The sequence below is a fragment of the Octopus sinensis genome, linkage group LG2 (genome assembly GCF_006345805.1).
Source record: "Octopus sinensis linkage group LG2, ASM634580v1, whole genome shotgun sequence".
NCBI lineage: Eukaryota > Metazoa > Mollusca > Cephalopoda > Octopoda > Octopodidae > Octopus > Octopus sinensis.
In genome coordinates, this window is record NC_042998.1 from 192875204 (window position 1) to 192898235 (window position 23032).

Consider the following 23032-nt stretch of genomic DNA (forward strand, 5'->3'; position numbering starts at 1 on the left):
TACGACGGGCTTCTTTCAATTTCCGTCTACCAAATCCACTCACAAGGCTTTGGTCGGCCCGAGGCTATAGTAGAGGTCACTTGCCCAAGGTGTCACGCAGTGGGACTGAACCCGGAACTATGTGGTTGGTAAGCAAGCTACTTACCACACATCCACTCCTATCTACATATCAGTTATATCAAACTGAAATATCTAACCGTGCGAAATATTTCCTTTCATATGCTAACCACAACAGTAACTCGCATATTCTTTGTCAGATCATTCTCATTGGCATTATCTTCAACCACCAGAATCCCCATCATGATCGTGATTATGATCACATCATCATCATCATCATCATCATCATCATTACAAATATTTCTGCTATGGCTCCTCGTACTAAGATTTCGTTTTCGTTGGAGTGGCTGTGTGGTAAGTAGCTTGCTTACCAACCACATGGTTCCGGGTTCAGTCCCACTGCGTGGCATCTTGGGCAAGTGTCTTCTGCTATAGCCCCGGGCCGACCAAAGCCTTGTGAGTGGATTTGGTAGACGGAAACTGAAAGAAGCCCGTCGTATGTATATATATATATATGAATGTGTGTGTATATGTTTGTGTGTCTGTGTTTGTTCCCCTAGCATTGCTTGACAACCGATGCTGGTGTGTTTACGTCCCCGTCACTTAGCGGTTCGGCAAAAGAGACCGATAGAATAGTACTGTACTGGGCTTACAAAGAATAAGTCCCGGGGTCGACTTGCTCGACTAAAGTCAGTGCTCCAGCATGGCCGCAGTCAAATGACTGAAACAAGTAAAAGAGTAATGTATGTTACAAAAAATTCCCGTTAAAAGAAATGCTGTCTGTATCTGGTTTTAAAACTTCGGATTATTTTTGTCACCACTCTGCCGCTCTCTTTCGTTATAAATCCTATCTCTGCATCAGAATGTATACCACGCTGTTTTACTAATGTCTACAATAGATATTATCGTACAATAACTCATGTGAACGCCTTTAACAACATCAGGTTATTATTCTAAATATCATGACATACGTTATCTCTCTGTCTAGATCGTATACTGCCAACATCATGAAAGGATTTTGATTTCATTAAACACACTGAAGATAATTGAGCACTGATCTATTGTTGATTCTTCAATATTATCTACTCCTCCATTCTCTCCCGCCCACTCTTTTCTTTAAGCAAGAGAATATATGCCATTTCTGTGTCAAGTGCGGCTATTTGGTAATTATAGCACATCATCTAGTGGCGGATGAAGATTTGATGAATTAAGAATTTATGTTGCATGGTATTTCATACATGTTTGTCTATGTGGTCAACTACATGCCACTGACCAACTGAGTTTCTTTCTCTTAGGTCATTGTTGTTCACACACACACACACACACATATATATATATATATATATATATATATATATATATATATATATATACACACACATATTTATGTATATATATACGTATGTATATATGGACATATTTATATGAATGTATGTATATATGTATATATATATACATATGGCCTGTTCGCCTAGCCGGCGGGGTGGCGTTATTTGAAGGCTAAAACAATGCGAAGCGCATTGTGACCAGCGATGTGTAGCAACATCTGATAGCCTGGTCGGTCACGGTCACGGTCACGGTGATATATATATATATATATATATATATATATATATATATATATATATACACGTATGTATATGTGTATATACATCTATGTATATATATGAGTCTATATGTTTGTATATATATATATATATATATATAATAATAATTGTTTCACTAATCCGATAACAACAATACAAAGTATGTAGCCCTTAAAACGGTTTTTGTTCATTTACAGAGAATACCGAACTGTCTTACACAGGATCTTGTTTTTAGGAATTACCAATAAGTTATGGATATCCAAATTGTGAAGTAGGTTACGTAATACCATAAAATTAGTTACCCGATAGTAAGAACACAAATAAAGTAGCCCTGAAAAGAGCTTTATTGCGTCCCCAGAGTTTATAGAACCTAGGAGGAAATACTAATAAAGTATGTAGACGAAAATCGTGAGGCATTTTACATAATAACAGGTTAATTACATATGAGATAATATCAATTCAAAGTAAATAACTGTATGTGGTATGGAAGTGTTTCATTTTTTAATAATTTTAAGCATTCAAAGTATGAGATCATTGTATTGGAACACACTTATTCAATAAGTTCTGGAAACAAAAGTTTATCTTCTATCATCGAAAAATTTTAACTGGAAAAATGCAGAATTATCGGAGTTATGGGCATTCAAAGTATAATGAAATTTTTTGAAAACCATGCATGCATTGCCAGCATTTAGTTATTCGGAGATGTTGCAAGAATGTGTATTAATGCAATATGTAAATTAATTACAGCAATATGTATATAACAGTTTAGATAATGAATTAGAATAGGCGTTCATGAAAATGTTGTATGAACTGTAAATAAGCAATAAATATTATTATTTCTAAAATAAATATAATTGATATAGGTTGTCGCAAGTCAATGTGGTATGGAAGCTAAGTTTCATTTTTTAAAGAATTTTAAGCATTCAAAGTATGAGTTCATTGTACTGGGACAAACTTATTGAATTGGAATAAACGTGCGAGTGCAGTGGGTTATTTCCCTTCAGTGTTTAAAACAAAATGTTGTGCAGGTGGTGAGGGTTATTTCCCTTGGGTATTTTTTAAAAATATTAGTTAGATATAAAGATCCCTTCCAGGGACCTTATTATCGCTTTTTCAACAATCTAAATATGTCACGGGATTTCCAGACATGATTCTACTCACGTGTCAAGTTTCATAAAAATTAATAAAATTATGTAGGAGGAATTAGATAACAACCCCACAAACAAACACACACCGATTTTCCACATATGTAGCAGATACATATATATGCATATATATATATATATATATATATATATATATATATATATATATATATATATATATTTATATAATAGTTATCGCCATACTAATATATTATTTCCAGGAACGCTGCCGTAATCTCTTTTAGAGAGACTTAGTAATTTTAATATTTCTATTATATATATATATATATATATATATATATATATATATATATACATGTATATGCATGTATATACATGTATATACATATATATATGCATGTATATATATATATATTGTTGTATGTATATATATAAACATATGTGTATACATATATATATATATATGCATATATGTACATATATGTGCATACATGTATATATTTATATTTATATATATATATGTTGTGTGTGTGTGTGTATACACATATATGCTTATTTATATTGAATATATATATGTATGTACATATATATACATATACCTGTATACATATATGTATATATATGTGTGTATGTATGTATGTATGTATATATACATATATGTATATGCATATATATGCACCACATTGAGGAAATACTTAAAGCCTTAGGAACAGGTTCTAAATTTGGTTTCATATATCACTTCAGTAAAGCATTCGACAGTGTTGACCATGATATTTTAATCCCAAAATTGGCATATGTTGGAATCCGTGGAAAACTTCTACACCGGATTAAATATTTCCTGGCGAATAGAACACATCATTTTGTCGATGGAGTGCACTCAAGCCCAGCAAAAGTCACCAGTGGTGTTCCTCAGGGGACTGTCTTGAGCCAGCTCCTCTTTATAATCTACATAAACGACCTTTCCAGCGTCGTAAATCACTGCAAAGTGAAAATTTGAGCGGATACATTTTGGAAGAAATACTATACTATACTAAAACAGCTATACTCTCTTACTTCAGCATCTAATATTATCAGAGACCTAGGATTAATTGTTGAGAACAATCTCGGTTGGAGAGCCCACATCAACAATAAGGTCGATATAGCTTGTAATATGAGCTCCTGGATCTTAAGAACCTTCCGGTCCTTAAAACAAGGTGTCATCAGTTCACATTTCTCCTCCTTTGTATGGCCACACCTCGAATACTGCTGCCCCCTGTGGTTTCTCCATACAAAACAAAACATCTCGATAATCACCTCAGAGGGCAATCACTAAGCGAATTAAGGGCATGACTGATCTCGATTACTGGGACCACCTTGAAACTCTACTCTCTCCAGCACCGCCACGATCGGTACATCATTTGCACGATGTGGAGAATATACCGCCAGCATTGCCCAAATGACTTGAACATTAGCTTCCACGTTCACCCAAGGTTGGGACCACGGACCATACGTCCCCTACCCATTTCAGGATCACAACATATAGGAACACTGCGGCACAATTTCTTTACCTCAACAGGTCCTGCCCTGTTTAACATTGTCCCAAAACTGATCAAAGAGGAAAAGGATGCCATCACCTTCAAACAGAGTCTGGACAGATTTCTTCAAGGAATACCAGACAAACCACACGTACCTGAATACAACTGACTCAACAAGAACTCACTACTTGAATGGACCATAATACCACAAAACTTGACTTTAAAAGGATTTAGGTAATTCTATCGGGTTTATGTATATACATATATACACACATATATATATACATGTATACATATGTTTATACATATATATATATACGTATATATGTATATATATATATATATATATACATATATATATACACATATATACGTATATACATATATGTATATGTATATATATGTGTGTGTGTATATATAAATATGTATATATGTATATATATATATATGTATAAACATATGTATACATGTATATATATATATATACATATATATATGTGTGTATATATATATATATATATATATACACACAAATCTATAGACATATAGTATGTCTCTCTCTATATATGTGTGTGTGTATACATATATATACATATGTGTGTACATATATATATATATATATATATATATATATATATATATATATATATATATGAATGTAAATATATTTTACAATGCAGCCGGAATTTCGTCTACCTTCACACTATGACACTATGATCCTGAAGTAATTTATACATACAGGAAATCTTATGTATGTTTATCAGAAAAAAAATATTTATAAGTCGAAACAACTCCCCAGCATTTTAGGTTTTTTAATAATTGTTTATGTTATATGATATTATGTTATATGATATTCATGGTGTATCATATAATATGATATAAATAAATTGGATTGCTAATAGTATCTATTTAATTTATCTTCATAACTGCATTATACCTATATTTATATGGTACTCAACGTATATGTATATGTATACCTATGTATATGTGTATATATGTTTATGTGTATATATATATGTATATATATATGCAAATATATGTATATATATATTTACTTATATGTATATGTGTATATATGTTTATATGTATATATATATATGTGTGTACATATATATGTGTACATATGTTTATATGTATATATATATATATATATATATATATGTGTACATATATATGTGTACATATGTTTATATGTATATATATATGTATATATATCTATATATACATGTGTGTATATATATATGTATGTGTATATGTATATATATATATGTATATATATGTATGTATATATATGCATATATATATATACATGTGTATATATATATTTATGTGTATAAATATATATATACACGTTTATATATGTATATATATGCATATGTGTAAATATATGTGTATATATGTATATACATATATAAGTATATATATATATATATATATATATATATATAAGTATGTATATATATGTCTGTATATACATATGTCTACATATATGTGTGTATATGTGCGTATATACTTATGTGTACATGTGTGTATATACATATGTATATATATATGCATACATATATGTGTACATATATGTGTATATAAATATGTGTATATATATATATATATATATATATATATATATATGTATGTGTGTGTGTGTGTGTGTGTGTGTGTGTGTGTCTATATATATATTGATATATACACACATTATCTCAAAGGTATGCATTGCATACGGTAATAATTTTAACTAATGGACTAAAGACTAAGCCAGTGATTTCTGAGCCTATCTGCTCTCTCCTGTACGCTGTGTTAATAAATTATCGATTATTAAAATTACATTGTCATTCTTCTCATGCAAGGTGTTTGTTTTATGCCAGCATTTGTTTTAATATATTCGGTAATGTACCTCCAGCTATTGCTCTTTCCGTTGTCCTTTTCCTAGAGACGTGTAAGTTCTTTTGTATACCTATTTATTTATTACCCACAAGGGGCTAAACATAGATGGGAAAAAACAAGGACAGACATAGGTATTAAGTCGATTCCATCGACCCCAGTGCGTAACTGGTACTTAATTTAACGACCCTGAAAGGATGAAAGGCAAAGTCGACCTCGGCGGAATTTGAACTCACAGCGTAACGACAGACGAAATACGGCTACGCATTTCGCCCGCCGTGCAAACGTTTCTGCCAGCTCGCCGCCTTATTTCTTTTGTATACCGTAGTTCTTTTGTATACCGTAAACGTTCAGCAGGCAGGTAGATAGAGGAGCTTCGTTACATCATAATACCTGAATATCTTCAGGCGCACTTTTTGGAAGTCAGCGTTGAACTTCCAATAGACTGGAATGTACAGTTTAAAGAGATTAAGTACATAGGCGACTTCTCTCGCATTGAGGCATGCTTCTCGGTATGAATAATAACGACGCTATTGTAGCCTTTTAATTATTGGCTCTTTCCCCAAATACATGCGTTCATTGCGTATAAATGTATGTATGTATGTATGTACACATGTGTTTGTGTGTATGTGTATAAATATATCTGTGCACACACACACACATACGGATATGTATGTATATACACATGTATGGGTGTATGCATGTAAATATATATATATATATAATATATATATATACGTATATAAAATAAATAGTAAATAATATATAATATATGTATATATATAGAATAATAAATTGTAAATAGTATAATAGTAAATAGTAATAAGTAATAAATGAATACATACAATAATATTATATATATATGTATGTGTAATATATATATATATATATATATATATATATATATATATATAGTAAATAGTATATATATATATATGTGTATATAAGCATATATATATATATATATAATATATATATATATATATTGTAAATAGTATATAATATATGTGTATATAAGCATATATATATATATATATATATATTGTAAATAGTATATAATATATGTGTATATAAGCATATATATATATATATATATACATACATATATGGGTACAGGACACCACCAACATGCAAATAACATGAAATACGTAAACAACGTGAACAAATGGAAAGCAGGACAAGTAAACTCAGAAAAAGGACTCTTCATCAGTTGTTGGCTGTCTATCTACTCCTCATTTCGAGCATTCAACAACAATATGAGTCTTCAAAGACAGTTGTTCCCATAAATTCTAAGATAAAATTAATGATTTTTGGCGGGTCAAAGTTGCGAACAAAAACATGAAAGTAGACACATGAAAGGAAACCTGTGAGAAACATTATTTTGACAAGAGAATAGGTAACAGAGAGAGAAAGAGAGAGAGAGAGAGAGACACGTCTGGTCTTTTGAACGTCTCTGCAGGAAAAGAAAGGTGGTCACGTGAGGAAAAGAAGGATGGACGATGGCCACGTGTGAGTAACGAGAGAGAGAGAGAGAGAAAAAAGGAGAAGGGGGGGGGAGAGATAGAAAATGGTGAGGATGGAGGGGGAAAAAGGGCATTAGAGAAGGATGGGGGAAGAAAACTATAGTGAGTCGCATCAAAACGGTAAAGATAACTTACTTGGAAATGGATATATATCATTCAACTAGTGCAGTAGTTGAATAAAGCCGTAATTTACTCACATGCAGCATCTTTCAGAGCTTTTCGCTAATTCAGTTCTTAGCCAAATTGAAAACTGTTAACATTTTTGATGAGGACTAGTCCCGAGCTACATTTTAGCATTAAAAAAATTGAGATTTGGTCCAGTTTACTTCAAAATGTGTAGCAACTTTATAGGAGAGTAAATAACGCCCCCAATCATGTTTAGAATAAAAAAATTTTTTTATTTTAAAAGCAAAATATGTTTATCTTAGCTTTCAATGATGGAAGAAAGCATGAGGAATTTCATAGTTTTTGTCCCATGCAAGAAAAATATGTATCAAAAAAGTTGTGAGGTAAAATATAAGAAAGGTATAAAATTGGATTTAAGTATAATTAACTTTTTTTATTTTAAAAACAAATATTTTAATTAAGCTTAAATGACAGAGCTCAATTCAAGGAATTTCATGCAATGAAGTTTTAAAAGAAAAAAGTTATGAGTGTTTGTTTCTCAAATTTGAGGGTGATAGTATCGTTCTATACTTTTTTTATGAAGATAGTTCTATATGGGGACTTTTAATATACGTCACCGACATCATTGAGGTAAGGAAAAAATTATCAACGACACCGCTATTTGACACATTATTAATTAGCATAATAGCTTAGCCTGGAAAAAAACATGGATTATATGCAAAAATGCGAGCAAGGGCAATAATATTCTTAAGATTATAAACCTGGAAACGTTCATAAGTTATTACATCTGGTAGAGTACAGAAGAAGAAAATTTTTACTTAAAATATTGCAGCTGAGGATATAATTTGAATATTAAAAATTATTTGATTTTAATTTACAAAGTAACATTATAATTAAAAAAAGGTACTGTCATTTTGTTAAAATATTGACACACTAGAATATTTTTAAAATGAGAGCCAGAAGTACCAATATAGGTAAAGTTTTATGCAAAGTAGAATAGTATATATGGTAGGCAAATTCATTATGTAAAATATAGGCATTAGGTCAAGACTGAAAATGTGAAGACTTGGCAATAACTTAGGCAATAACTCAAGCAAATTTTACAGTGAATCTGTTGTTACTGGTAGATTTACTGTAATATATAACTAATTTTTATATTAATCTATTTATCGTACTAATTATGTACTACTATTATTTTTATGGCCTATTTTCAAATTTCGAATTATCAATTAATAATTAAAACAATGAATTCTTTTAAAGTGCAAAATATATTTTGCGTTATTTTTAATTTTTGATAGAAGTAACAAGTAATAACAAATAGAAGTAATAACTTGTAATAAAATTTTTAGTTTTAATAAAAGCTAATATTTTCTAAATCTAAATATATTTATTTGAAATTCTATCCTTAACTGCAATATTTTAAATAAAATTTTTTCTTGTTTTGTACTTTACCAGATGTAATAACTTGTCCTGAACTTTTCCAGGTTTATAATCTCAAGAATATTATTTCTCTTGCTCGCATTTTTCCATATAATATACATATATATATATATATATATATATATATATATATATACATTATTGGTATATGTTGTGTATCTGTCTATCGATATATAGATAGATATTAAATTTAATTAAATGATATGTTAACCTCGTGAAGGGATGGTTTCATCCAAGGAAATACAGGTTCAATACCTAGTATCTTGGGGGAATGACATTCTCTTAAAACACCAGGTATATATAAAGCATATAGCTTACATCTATTTAAAAGAAAGAGAAGAAAACGGAGATAAGGAAGTTAATAATTGTTTATTATTAACAAATCGGTTATCGTCACAACTTACAGCTGTTTCAATCAATACTCAATAATTTAATTACAAATTTTTACGTTAAATTTACACTACTGATAAGCTCACATATAACAACATCCAAAGATAGATCTTTTTTCCTCTGATGAAATTATACCCTGTCACATAAATGTAATTTTAATGTACAAATTTGTAATTAAATTATTGAATATTTATTGAAACAGCTGTAAGCAGTGACGATGACCAGTTTATTAATAAGAAACAATCAACTTTCTTATCTCCATTTTCTCATATATATATATGCATATACATACATACATACATACATACATACATACACACACACACACACACACACACACACACACACATATATATATATATATATATATATATAGAGAGAGAGAGAGAGAGAGAGAGAGGAGCGAGGTAGACTCCTTTGATGACGAATGACCACGGGATTGTACCTCGAAAGTCCCCCGTTCAAAGCATAAGTCCGAGCAAAGTTGTTTGTGGAAGACTAGCTGTTACCCATGCATACCAGTCTTCCCTCTTTATACTACCAATGTTATCCAAGGGAAATGCAAAGGCCGATACAGCTTGGCACCATTGAGGTTGCTACTCATTTTTACTCGTGAGTGAACTGGAACAATGTGAAAAAAAAGTGTCTCACTCAAGAACACGGTCCGGGAATGGAACTCACAACTTCACGACCGCTGAGCCATGTGCCTTCACACATACACACACATATGTGTGTGTGTGTAAAACATGTCTGTTAGTTTTAAAGCTTACCACGATTGTAAACTATTCTTCTGATGACTATGTGTGCTGACTCGAAAGGGAGAAAAGCTGGCCATGTTTCAAAGCTTTTTGGCCTCTTCAGTAGCTGTGTACCATCTTTACTTACCGATAAATGTCCTACTGCCTGGAATTGGAAAATAGACAGAATTTACATTCGTCAGACTCTATTTTCGATGACCAAAACTCGTTTTCCATATTGCAAAACTACAAAGAAAGTTATATCCAATAAATTAATATAAGCATGCTATAAAATACAATAAAATTATTTGAAAAAAAAATTGAAAAAATTTATAACTTACCTGTTATTAGTCTGTGGGGAAAAAAAGATATTTTTAATCAACGCTACACGTGTTTCTGTGCTGGTAGAGAGTTTATAGAGGCTATACCTAATACATAAATCCACCAGTGCGTTCTCAGGCTATTTATCTTTTCCGGGTTCAGTCCCACTGCGTGGCACCTTGTGCCAGCGTCTTCTATTTTAGCATCGGGCCGACCAAAGCCTTGTGAGTGGATTTGGAAGATGGAAACTGGAAGAAGCTTGTCGTGTATATATATATATATATATATATATATATATATATATATATATATATCTGTGTGTGTGTATTTATTTATTTGCGTGTGTGTGTGTATGTATTTATTTGCGTGTGTGTGTGTGTGTATGTGTGTGTGTCTGTTTTTGCCCCGCTATCGCTTGACAACCCATGTTGGTGTGTTTATGTCCCCGTAACTTAGCGGTTCTGCGAAAGAACCAATAGGATAAGTATTAGACTTACAAAGAATAAGTCCTGGGGTCGATGTGTTCGACTACCACCCTTTAATGAGGTGCTCCAGCATGGCCGCTGTCAAATCAATGAAACACGTAATAGAATAGAGTGTATATAAACAATGGCAGCTGTTTATTTTGAGCATGTTGGATCTACTGTCAAAAACAGTAACAAAATATTTATATTTAAACAAATGTTTACTTACATATACACACACTCTCACGTGTGTTTGTGTGTAAACACCAGGTAGAAGGAACCTTGAGATAGCGTTCTGCGTGATGCATATGATGTACAGTTGAGACTTACAAAAACAACATGGGAACTATAATTATTCTTGCAATTTTAAGACAATTTTAAGATGTCAGGTCTAAAACAGAAAGCAAGGGACATGACTCCCACAATAACAACTGCTCCAGATTTTTGAAGTATTGAGACAATGCGGTTTTGTGGGGACTTGCGTGCGTGCAGCCATGCCCAAGCACAAGGGCACTATCATGAGCTGAGAGGAATAACTCAGAGTAGCCAGTGGCAAGAATTTGGATAACAAAGAGGAATGACGCTATATTAAATAACATGCAAGGTAGCTTCTAGATTTACTGAAATTATCTTCGCTTTTGAGAGAAAGTAAACGAAAATCTGGTGCCAGTTGCGACCGACTCCGAAAGAGAAAGGGAGATAATTTCAACAATCAAATGTTTCCTGAGGACTAACATAATATGTGGATCTTTTTTTTTTTTCTGGTATAAAAGAACATTTGGGGACAGCTGTTTCTGCCTGCACACACACACACACACACACACACCACACACACACACACACACACACACTCAGCACATGATAGTGTACTTGTGCTTGGGCATGTGTGCGCGCACACAGAGACCGACTGGCAAGCAGACAAATGGACGAAGCGACAGAAAGTTATAAATTTCAGCAGCATTCAACTGAACATTACCATATCTGACGGATTATAAAGTTCACTTTATAAAATACACCCCTATATCTAATGAACAATATCAGTGTTATAAACACAGGCAAATCGTAGTTTAAGAAAGAGCCCACGAAAATTAGTGTGTTTTATAAGTTAGTGCTTAATGTTTAATGAGCCATCAAAATCAGTGAATGCTTTTTTTTTTCTATTTGAATTCTTCATTTATAGAAGGGGTTAAAAACAAAGCTCCATCACTGAAATTTATACAGCAACAATGAATAATTAAAAGTTGAATTTCAGAAAGATCTTACTTATTTTTGTTGTTCCAGCAACAGATTGTATTCGCGAAGTTTATGATAACTGGTTGTTTTCTCTACTTTATAAATTTTAGAATTTTAGGAATACCGCTGAGACATAGTAATAAAGCCAAATGTTACCGATACAGGACCTATAAGCGGCGAGATTTCGCCGGTACCTAACCATAGGATCTTCATGGGACCTTCCTTGAACAACTGTGAAGAGTTGCCTTTCATCCTTTCGAGGTCGATAAATTAATTACCAGTTACGCACTGGAGTCGATGTAATCGACTTAACCCCTTTGTCTGTCTTTGTTTGTCCCGTCAATGTTTAGCCCCTTGTGGGCAATAAAGAAATAAGAAAAGTTTCGCCTATTTTTATTGTTCGGTCAATAGGTTATATTTGCAAAGTTCGTGATAGCTGTTCACTTTTAAGCCTGATAAACGAGCATTTTCAGATCTCCAGTTAGACATTTAATAATAGAGCCAAAGACGCTAATAATACAAGTAGACATGTGAATTTATGATCTGTGTAGAGAAGCTGTAAGTTTCATAGCTTTTGTTTGTATCTTGAACCTTTAAAAGATGGGGGTTCAATCTGTACACTGGTCTGGAGCAATGAAACTTTGAAGGGATCCGTGACGATCTTTAGAAAAAAAAAATCTCACCGACCCCGTGAATTTTAAGAATACTTATAACCTCAAAGCAATTTTGTTCTGATTTCCCACTTTTCTTTCGGAAACCCAGTCCATAATATTCTATCTGAACTACGTTTGAAAGAGTTGTTCACATTTAGAGGTCAGCTCATCTCTGTAACAGTACATTTCTGTTTTTGGTCTCAAACAACAAACCAGATCTGTTTTGTTGTTTACATTTGATGAAGGTTTCATTAGAAATATTCTTCCTGTTCACAAGTATCTATGGTCCCAACAAACAAAATTTGTATGTAATGTGCATGTATGTTTGTAGACATGCATGTCATTGCGTATGTGAATCTTTATAGTTTGACAGTGTACATATATATACGTGTGTTTGTATAGTGTGTACATGTGTGATTTTGTGTATCTGTTCATACCAGGAGTTACATTTATAGAATGTTTTACATCCGTTTACAATTCATTACTGTCTTGTAAACTTTAATTTTCCAATTAGTTTGAGTTATTTCTGCTTTTGTCGATGTCCCAACTTCTGAAGACTGATGCTGGAGGCTTATTGCGAAAACCCTGTGTGTGTGTGTGAGTGCTCTACACTGGCGCATGCGTGTACGTACAAAACAATCCTGTTCGGTTTAACTCTTTAGTGTTCAGATTACTCTCTCTTTTTTTTCTCTTTTTTCTACTTGTTTCAGTCATTTGACTGCGGCCATGCTGGAGCACCACCTTTAGTCAATCGAGCAACTCGACCCCGGGACTTATTCGTTTTGTAATAAGCCCAGTACTTATTCTATCGGTCTCTTTTTGCCGAACCGCTAAGTGACGGGGACGTAAACACACCAGCATCGGTTGTCAAGCGATGCTGGGGGGACAAACACAGACATACAAACATACACGCACACACACATATATATATATACACATATATGTATACATATATACGACGGGCTTCTTTCAGTTTCCGTCTACCAAATCCACTCACAAGGCTTTGGTCAGGCCGAGACTATAGTAGAAGACACTTGCCCAAGGTGCCACGCAGTGGGACTGAACACGGAACCGTATGGTTAGTAAACAAGCTACTTACCACACAGCCACTCCTGCGCCATGTGTTAAATATAATACTTTTTCACTCAAATTGTTTTGAATTAATCATGCATTATCTTATAGCTTTGAGCTTTCAGTGATGTGATTGTTTATTTTTAGCATGACATTGTAGGTTAGGTGTGAGAGGCTAGATATGGCTAGTTTGAATATAAAACATTTAGAATATTTAGGCCAGATATGGCCGGTTTAAACACTAAAGGGTTAAAATACATTTTTTTTTTGTAGTCATCGTAGGTGATATTTTTTTTAAATCTTTATATATAAAAGTGAAGTTGTGTGTCTGTCTCCTACGATTTAGATTCCTAACTACTCCCACATTTTGCGGTGCAGTTTAACCCAAACCGGGTATCTTATAGTCGTGATTCATATCGAGCCCTTCTGGGTATTAGCGCGCATCTACGATGAGTGTACGATTTAAAAAAAAAATTACCATCGTTTTTTTCCATTTTAATGCATTTTTTCGCTATTATATAAGGGAAGTAACTCTCTAAAAATGTCTACGATGAGTCAACGATTTAAAAAAAAATTTACCATCATTTTTTCCATTTTAATGCATTTTTTCGCTATTATATAAGGGAAGTAACTCTCTAAAAATGTCTACGATGAGTCAACGATTTAAAAAAAAATTACTATCATTTTTTTCCCATTTTTAATGCATTTTTTGCTACTTTTTGGCTATAACTCTCTAAAAATGCTTATATAGTTATTTCCCTTACAAACCCGAGCAACGCCGGGCGATACTGCTAGTTTCTTATATTGTTAAATGTAGAGGAGATACTGGTTCTACATTTTCGACACTTGACTGTTTTCAGTGTTACCTGTTGACAGCAACAGTGAATTAACACTTGCTCGTTTAGTTCTAAATTATATCCGCATCAGTTTGGAGTGGCTATATCGAATTCGTGTGTTCAACGATTGCCATTCTTTAATTAACAGGAGGCAAGCTGAATCAGTCCATCCGTTACTTACTGGTAGCTTGCTTTCTCTCTCTCTCTCTCTCTCTCTCGTACATGCACACACACCACACAGAAGTGTGTGCATATATATGTACATGTGTGCGCACATATATATGCAAATATATTCATACATGCGACCGAGCAAGACCGCTTGATAATAATAATAATAATAATAATAATATATAATGAAATTATTGTATACAGTGCTCAGGAGCACCACAACTTGTCAAAAGTACGTATAGAGTATATGCAGTAATGTACAAATGTCTGGAAAGTGAACAGTGTATGAGTCAGATACATGCTTGCGTGTGTATGGAGGGGAGAAGATCAGGTGTAGTGTTGGTGAATCCCAGGAAGCATGGAAGTTTTGAAGGATGTAGTGCTCCGACAACTAACAACTGATGCCGGCAGTTTGTTCCATGCTTCAGCAACTATTCGCGTGAAAAAAATGTTTCCGAAAGTCATGGGAGCTGTGCTGTTTTGTGACTTTGTAAATATGTCCACGGGTGTTAGACAGGTGGAGTTTGAAAAGGTGCTCAGAGTTATTGTTTGTAAGATGGTTAATAGAATCAAGAGTCCAAGAAGTTCCTCTGCGTCAATTTGTGTGGATAAAGTATTGCACAGCACTGGAACCACTTTTCGGCGCAAACGGCTGTAACACCAGTGACATAACAAATATTGGGACGACCTTTTTTTTTCTTACTGGAAACGAAAACTAGGGGTTGTTCACTCGCAGTTGTCAAGGTACTAATTAACCAAATAGCTGGGACCCTGGCAGGCGCTTACTACTCCGGGTCAGAGAAAACCTAGGAACAAATGCATTCGTGTGTGTGTGTGTGCAGTTTCGTGTACAAAAGGAGATACATCCATGAAGTATGTTAATGTAAAATTTTTAAGCAAACGTTCTCAAAAATCTATCAAAATTTGACTCTGGGATGGCGACTCGCATAACGTGTGACACAAATAATGCAAAAACGAAATAATAATAATAATAATAAATCAAACAAAGGAATGGAGTGGCTGCGTGGTAAGTAGCTTGTTTACCAACCACATGGTTCCGGGTTCATTCCCACTGCGTGGCACCTTGGGCAAGTGTCTTCTACTACAGTCTCGGGCCGACCAAAGCCTTGTGAGTGGATTTGGTAGACGGAAACTGAAAGAAGCCCGTCGTATATATGTATATGTATATATATATATATATGTATATATATATATAATAATAATATTAGGGAGTAAATCCAAACTTACAGGGAAAAATTAGATTTAGGATTAAATCTAATTTTACAGTATATATATAATATATATATATATGTGTGTGTGTGTGCTTGTGTGTTTGTGTTTGTCTCTCTAACATCGCTTGACAACCGATGCTGGTGTGTTTACGTCCCCCGTAACTTAGCGGTTCGGCAAAAGAGACCGATACAATAAGTACTAGGCTTACAAAGAATAAGTCCTGTGGGGTCGATTTGCTGGACTAAAAAGGCGGTGCTCCAGCATGGCCGCAGTCAAAATGACTGAAACAAGTAAAAGAATAAAAGAATAAAGGGATGATTTTTTATTTTCCTTAAAGACTACGAACAATCAAAACAGTTCACAGAATGTTCACTAATCTTTATATATAAAAGTGAGCTTGTGTGCTGTCTGTCTCCTACGATTTAGATTCCTAATTACTCCCACATTTTGCGGTGCAGTTTAACCAAAACCGGGTATCTTATAGTCGTGATTCATATCGAGCCCTTCTGGGTATTAGCGCGCGTCTTATGATGAGTCTACGATTTAAAAAAAAATTTACCATCAATTTTTCCCATTTTTAATGCATTTTTGGCATATATAAGGGAAGTAATTCTCTAAAAATTTATTAAATCTCAGAACGTAAAAAGCTACAGTAATACTGTAGCTTTTGTGGTTAGCCATATTGAGATGGCTATTATACTTTACATCTCTAAAAATGCTTATATAGTTATTTCCCTTACAAACCCGAGCAACGCCGGGCGATACTGCTAGTGTAGAATGTAATGTTTTTGTATATTTATTTCCTTCTTACTATTATTATTATTATTATATTTAGTTTTACATCTTTGCTGCTGGAACATTTGTTTACGCGTAACAAGAGCAGTGAAGCTGCTTTGATCGCGGGTACTGTGTGGTGTTAACCTTGAAAGTACAACTGGTACATTACAACAGGCTGTAGCTTTCAATCACTTTATTCCATACAGCATAGGGTAATTTCGTGCAAGTCTTCAATTTTGCTAAACTCTAATTTTATACTATATAATTTTTTTTTCCTTTAATTTTGTTTTATATTTTCCGCTATTCTTGGCTCTTAGCCATCGCTCACAGCTTTTTTCCACTTCATTATCAATCGCACACGTGTATGCATATGTATGCATATGTATGTATGTATGTATGTGTTTGTGAGAGAGATAGACAAATACAGAGAGACAGAGAGGGTGAGGTTAGAATATGTTCGGATCCCCCTTATCTCGTGTTAACCCTCTTCGCAATAAATGGCTAAAGAAGAAAGGAAAAAAACATTCCAAGAAAGCGCTCGCTGGATTTCTTTCTCATTTAGTTTCTCTCTGATCAAATTACTTACCCCCTTATTGTTGCCGAGTTCTTCTACATTTCTGAATCCCTTTAATTACGATGCTTGGCATTTCCTCGTTTTCCCCTCCCCCCCCCCCCGCATTTCTTCCAACCATACACACGCACCTTTTTCCCCCCATCTCTCGCCTTTTTTTTTTCACTCAAGCTTACTTCTGTTCTTTCTAGTCTCTCTACCTCACCTCTACTCTCTTCTCTCTGCCAGACCTCCACTCTCTTCTCTCTACCTCACCTCCACTCTCTTCTCTTCTCTCTGCCAGACCTACACTCTCTTCTCGCCTCTCTTTTTCCACTCACACTTCTATTCCCTCTCTTTCTTGCTTTTTTTCTTCTTGTAGTTGACTTACAGTCTCTCCTCTTCTCTTTCGCTCACCTACACTGCTCCTCTCTCTCCCTATCTCTCTCTCACACACACACACATTTACAGTTGTTATAGTTATTTAAATTTTCTAAAAAAACTTTACAAGTTGCAGTAACACTTCTTTGTTAACTTTCAGCAGTCTATTTCACCCAAGCCCTAGCACGATTCGCTTAAACTTGGAGGATATTTTCTTCGCTTCTATTCCTTGTCGTTTTTTATTTAGTCCGTAATAAATTGTCGTTCTTCTTCTGCAAACAACTTCGTGTGAGGGACAAAATTAGCAGCTATCTATACCTGAATCATTAGTAACAATTTCTCTAACACACCCTTCACGAAATGTTTTCGTACAGTAAACGAGGAACCGATATATGGCACGCACCAACATAGAAGACACACACATACGCACCATACACGCACGCTTACTTTCAGCTACTGTTCATGTTCCCACCCTACCTCCTCTTTCTTCTTGGTGAGATAGTAGTTCTTTTAAGAACGGGCTTGGATCTCTTAGCTACTCACTTTTTTTTTATTCCTTCTGGTTTACATCATTGTTGTTTATTGCCTCTTGAAACTAAGAGGGAGTCAGTTTGTCAGTGGCCAAAATATGGGGGAATTTTACAGTTTGGCGGCGCTATGTCATCATGACAACAATTTGGTACTACTTTACCATCCGTAAAAAAGTCCGATGTAAGCGTAAGTTTTGTTGGCTTCCGATATATATATTTTTTCTTTCCTTTTATGTTAATAATAACTTACACTCTTTGATTTCCCTGTCCGCACGCTTTATTCAGTTTTATTATTATTATTATTATATTATTATTATTATTATTATTATTATTATTATTGTTATTATTATTTCTACTCCACTACACTACAAACTGGTTCAATACATGCTCCAATGCTAAACAACATAGTTTAAGATGCTGTTCATCTTTACAGTTTTTGATGAAGTTCTCCAAAATCCATAAAAAAGCTATCCATACATATCAATACAAAAAGAAGAAAATATTCTCCCAACTATTCCTATTTTACTAAATGTGGAATCGGGAAAGGGGAATCAGCGGAGCGTCGGCTTTTGGTATTTATTTTCTTTCCTACGTTTGCAAGTTCGATTTTCATGCAAGTCGACTTCACTCTTCATCCTTCAAGGGTCGATAAAATTAATATCAGTCTATGTTAACTGATGTCGATTGCATCAATTCTACCTCCTCCTCCTCTTCCTGAATATATATATTGGCCCATATAAGAAATCGATTTTACTTCTTCTGTGTTACTGTTGTTATTATTTAGCCACAGGTTAACTCTGAGTGAGTTGACTGACCTACAGATCAAAGGCGTTCCAGCCATTACCATACCATACCATCCTTCTGTCGGATGTTGGCGTATCTGGGACTCTGTATATCATCCCGGGTTGCATTTATGCTTTATACAAGGCTTCATTTGGAGGAGATTTGGCTGTTATTTCTAGAATACCGAGCGACTGCATGGTGGCTCCTTCGTTGGCTGAAGTATGCGTGTAGTGATATTTTCGTTGTTTTGGAGGCGTTGTGTGTGTCCGAAGATTCTAAAATTTAAAAGAAAGAAAGGAAGGAAGAACGAAAAACCTGAAACAAGAACCAATTGTTCGCTCATATACTGGCGCCAAACTATTTTACTTCGAAAGTAAACTCAGTGAAAAGTGAAATGAGCATGTGTTCTTTGTATATATGGTATGATATGATCAATAACAGCCTGTTTTTAATATCGACAACAATTACAACATTCAGCCTAGAGAACAGCCTGAATGAAAAGCTAAAACAGATCTTCCTTTCATCGTGTGCACACATTTATTTTCTGTTCTACATGTCTGTGTGTGTGTGTGTGTATGTACATATATTATACACGAAGGGCTTCTTTTTTATGTATAAGTTAGTGAAACAAAGAGGAGCAGCATCCATGGCCTATCTCATGTCCTCCAAGGCTGGGGAGAAGATTATCTTTATACCAGAGAGGCCTATCCCGAACGAATGCTTGCAAACTGAAGGTGGGCACTAAAGTGTTGAACTGGGTAACCGATTAAGCATATCACTCATATGCCTTTATATAATAAATACACACACACACACACACAAATGTATTTTGTGTGTGTGTGTGTGTGTGTGTGTGCGTATGCCCAGCTGTTTTGAGTAAGGCTTTACGCTGGCCATGTGCAAGTTTGGCCAGGTGTTCCCATCGTTGGATAATTAACCCTAAACCATCTACATAATATTGTAGGTGGACACAACACCCACATAAATATTATGTATGATATTAATATGATGAAAATACCCCAGACTGTAAGCTAAGTGTGGGTTTTAGCTGGCTGCCCCATTCCTAAACATAACATACCTTCTACTACAGCAGATTCACGTAAAGTGACCATTCCGTGTGCTCCGCACACAGCGTCACACCCCACGCTGTGCCACTGACCCCAGCACGTATAAACATCTATTGATATATCTATAAGTTATGTGCATTCACATATTTATTGATTAAGCTAAATTTTCTCTTTGTTTTTGTCCAGAAACGCTTACATTCATGCACAGGACCTGTGCACAGCCAGCGATAGCCCCAAATGGGATGTGAAGTATAGATGCCAGATAAAACATACATTTTTGGGGGTCTACATTTTAAACTGCTCGTTATTTTAGCAATCAGTGCTAAATACATGAAATTAATTATAAGTTGTATGTATATATATATAGTTCATAGTTGGAAATCATATATATATAAGAGGTCATGGGCCTATAGGTTTTTGGGATCTGACGATACGCTGTAAGGCTAGACCCTTTATGGACGGGAATCCTAAGGTCATCCCATAAACCGGCCCTCCCCATTTTTAATATACACGATATATACTGCTCTACATCTTAGAGTGTATTTCTTCTTACAGGTTTATGTTTTTTTACAAACGATATATATATATACGTGTGTGTGTGTGTGTGTGTATGTATACTTTATTAAAAGCAGCAGAAATATCAAAAAACTGTTACTCAGAGTTTCCCGTTCGTCGGACAGTTTTTCTACCTTGTTTCACATTTATGTGCTTACTCCGGTATATATATATATATGGAGAGAGAGAGAGATAAGATAGATAGATAGATATTTAAAATGAGGGTGAGAAATTCGATATTAATTTAATTAACATCGATTTCACACCAGTGGTCTAGCATATAAAAAAAACAGAAGGTTCAGTAAAATTGTATTATATACATACTAGAGGGAAACCACTATGTGGACACCCTTATGCTAGAAATATATATATATATATATATATATATATATAGATATAGATACTTTATTTAAAGCAGCAGAAAATTCAACAAAACCTGTTACTCTGAGTTTCCTGTTTTCTAGCAAAAACTGTCCGCTGAACGGCAACGGGAAACTCAGAGTAACAGGTTTTGTTGAATTTTCTGCTGCTTTAAAAAAAGCATATTTACTCTACCACTGGTATTTGAGTACTCTTTTTTCCACCTTGTTTCACATTTATGTGTTTACTCCGGTATATATATATATATGTGTGTGTGTGTGTGTGTGTGTGTGTGTGTGTGTGTGTGTGTGAATCTGTGTGTGTCTGTACCTGATCTACTTAGAAATAACAGAAGAGAATAAAGGAATTAGAACGATTTATAAAAGTGTAATTCTTTATCAAAGTATCCCCCAATCCGTGGCTCTCGAAGAGGGGAGTAAACTCCCGTATAATCGTAGGCTCATACCAACTGCCACCAATGCTACCCCTATGCTCTGAGCTCTTCTTGTACATAGATATGTATTTAGTAAACACACACATACACTCGTGTGTATGTGTCTAATTGTGTATCGATCTTTTTTCAGTTCAAGTATTATTGAAACCAGTGAGTCAAGAATATGTTCTGTATACTAAAAAGAAACCACAAGTACTATATAAGTACAGCTGGATCCAGTATCATTTATTTATTTATCTAATTTATTTGGGCGATCTTTCGTCTCTAGTAGACCTTTCCGTCGATTACACAACATACTATCTGTCTCCCACACCCCATCAAACACACACACACACACACACACATGTACATCAATGCTCCCATGCACGGTAACTTCAAAAGAACTTCCCTCGTCATACAATCGCTTTCTCTTAGTCTCTTTCGCTCTCATTACTTCAAAAGTTCCCGCAAGCCCATATGCAAAAAAAAAATTTTTTTTTTACGGAAATCGACGGAAAGGTCTACTAGAGACGAAAGATTGCCTTTTATTTGGTATTGAATTCTTGTTTTCTCATTTTATTGCATGTCTTGAGAAACGAACGTGTGAAAGTAATCTATCAGCTCACGTCTTGAGTTTAAAATTCTGCGATAGTTCGACGTGAAAAGGACGCTTTATGAGTTTCGGTTTAATCTACTAAAGAATTTCAGTTGCTCTATTCACACATGTGTCTTATGTGAGAATCTTGTGGGGGTAACCCGTAGCTTAATAACCGTTTTTAGATGTTGTGAATGGTTGGATTTTTAACTTCAATCAACAAAACAACAACAAAACATGTTTTTTCTTTACTAAAATTTTGAATAATCAAATAATTAAGTTTTTGATTAATCTAGTTAACGGTTTTTCTAGCTTTCATTTTTCCCTTTGTTCAGTTTATAAAAACCACAGCAGCACCTAATTTAGAAAACCTCTCAGCTAGCTAGTGTTACAACATCCCAATGCGTTTTTATCTTTGTAGAATTTGGAATTTGTTTTTTTATTATTTGTTTTTTGTTTTGTTCTCGTTTATCGTCATCACATCGTCTTTATCATCTCACATCTCACCGCCACCAGCATATTCGATGAAGTCTTGAATGAAACGAGCTTCTTGCGAGAACACACACACATATACACACACACTACACACACTCTCTGCCATGCAGAGAGAGAGAGAGATGCGTGTGTGTGTGTGTGTGTGTGTCAATATTTATGTTTTCTCTTCA

General features: G+C 34.2%; 1 protein-coding gene across 9 annotated transcripts in view; it reads left to right on the top strand.

Moving 5' to 3' along the window:
* The window catches only part of LOC115232440 (innexin unc-9), a 677230-nt gene that overhangs the window by 540098 nt on the left and 114100 nt on the right, over positions 1-23032 (top strand). Inside the window, exon 1 of one of the 9 annotated variants that reach the window (XR_004997939.1) lies at positions 18228-18755. The exons of 6 other annotated variants lie outside the window; for them this stretch is intronic. Coding sequence is in view for 1 of the 3 variants with exons in the window: in XM_029802316.2 (XP_029658176.1) it covers positions 18754-18755 (2 nt within the window). In the remaining 2 variants the exon portion in view is untranslated. Of the gene's footprint in view, positions 1-18227; positions 18762-23032 lie in introns of those variants that run through there. 2 more of the 9 variants (XM_029802317.2, XM_029802316.2) reach the window with 2 other exon arrangements.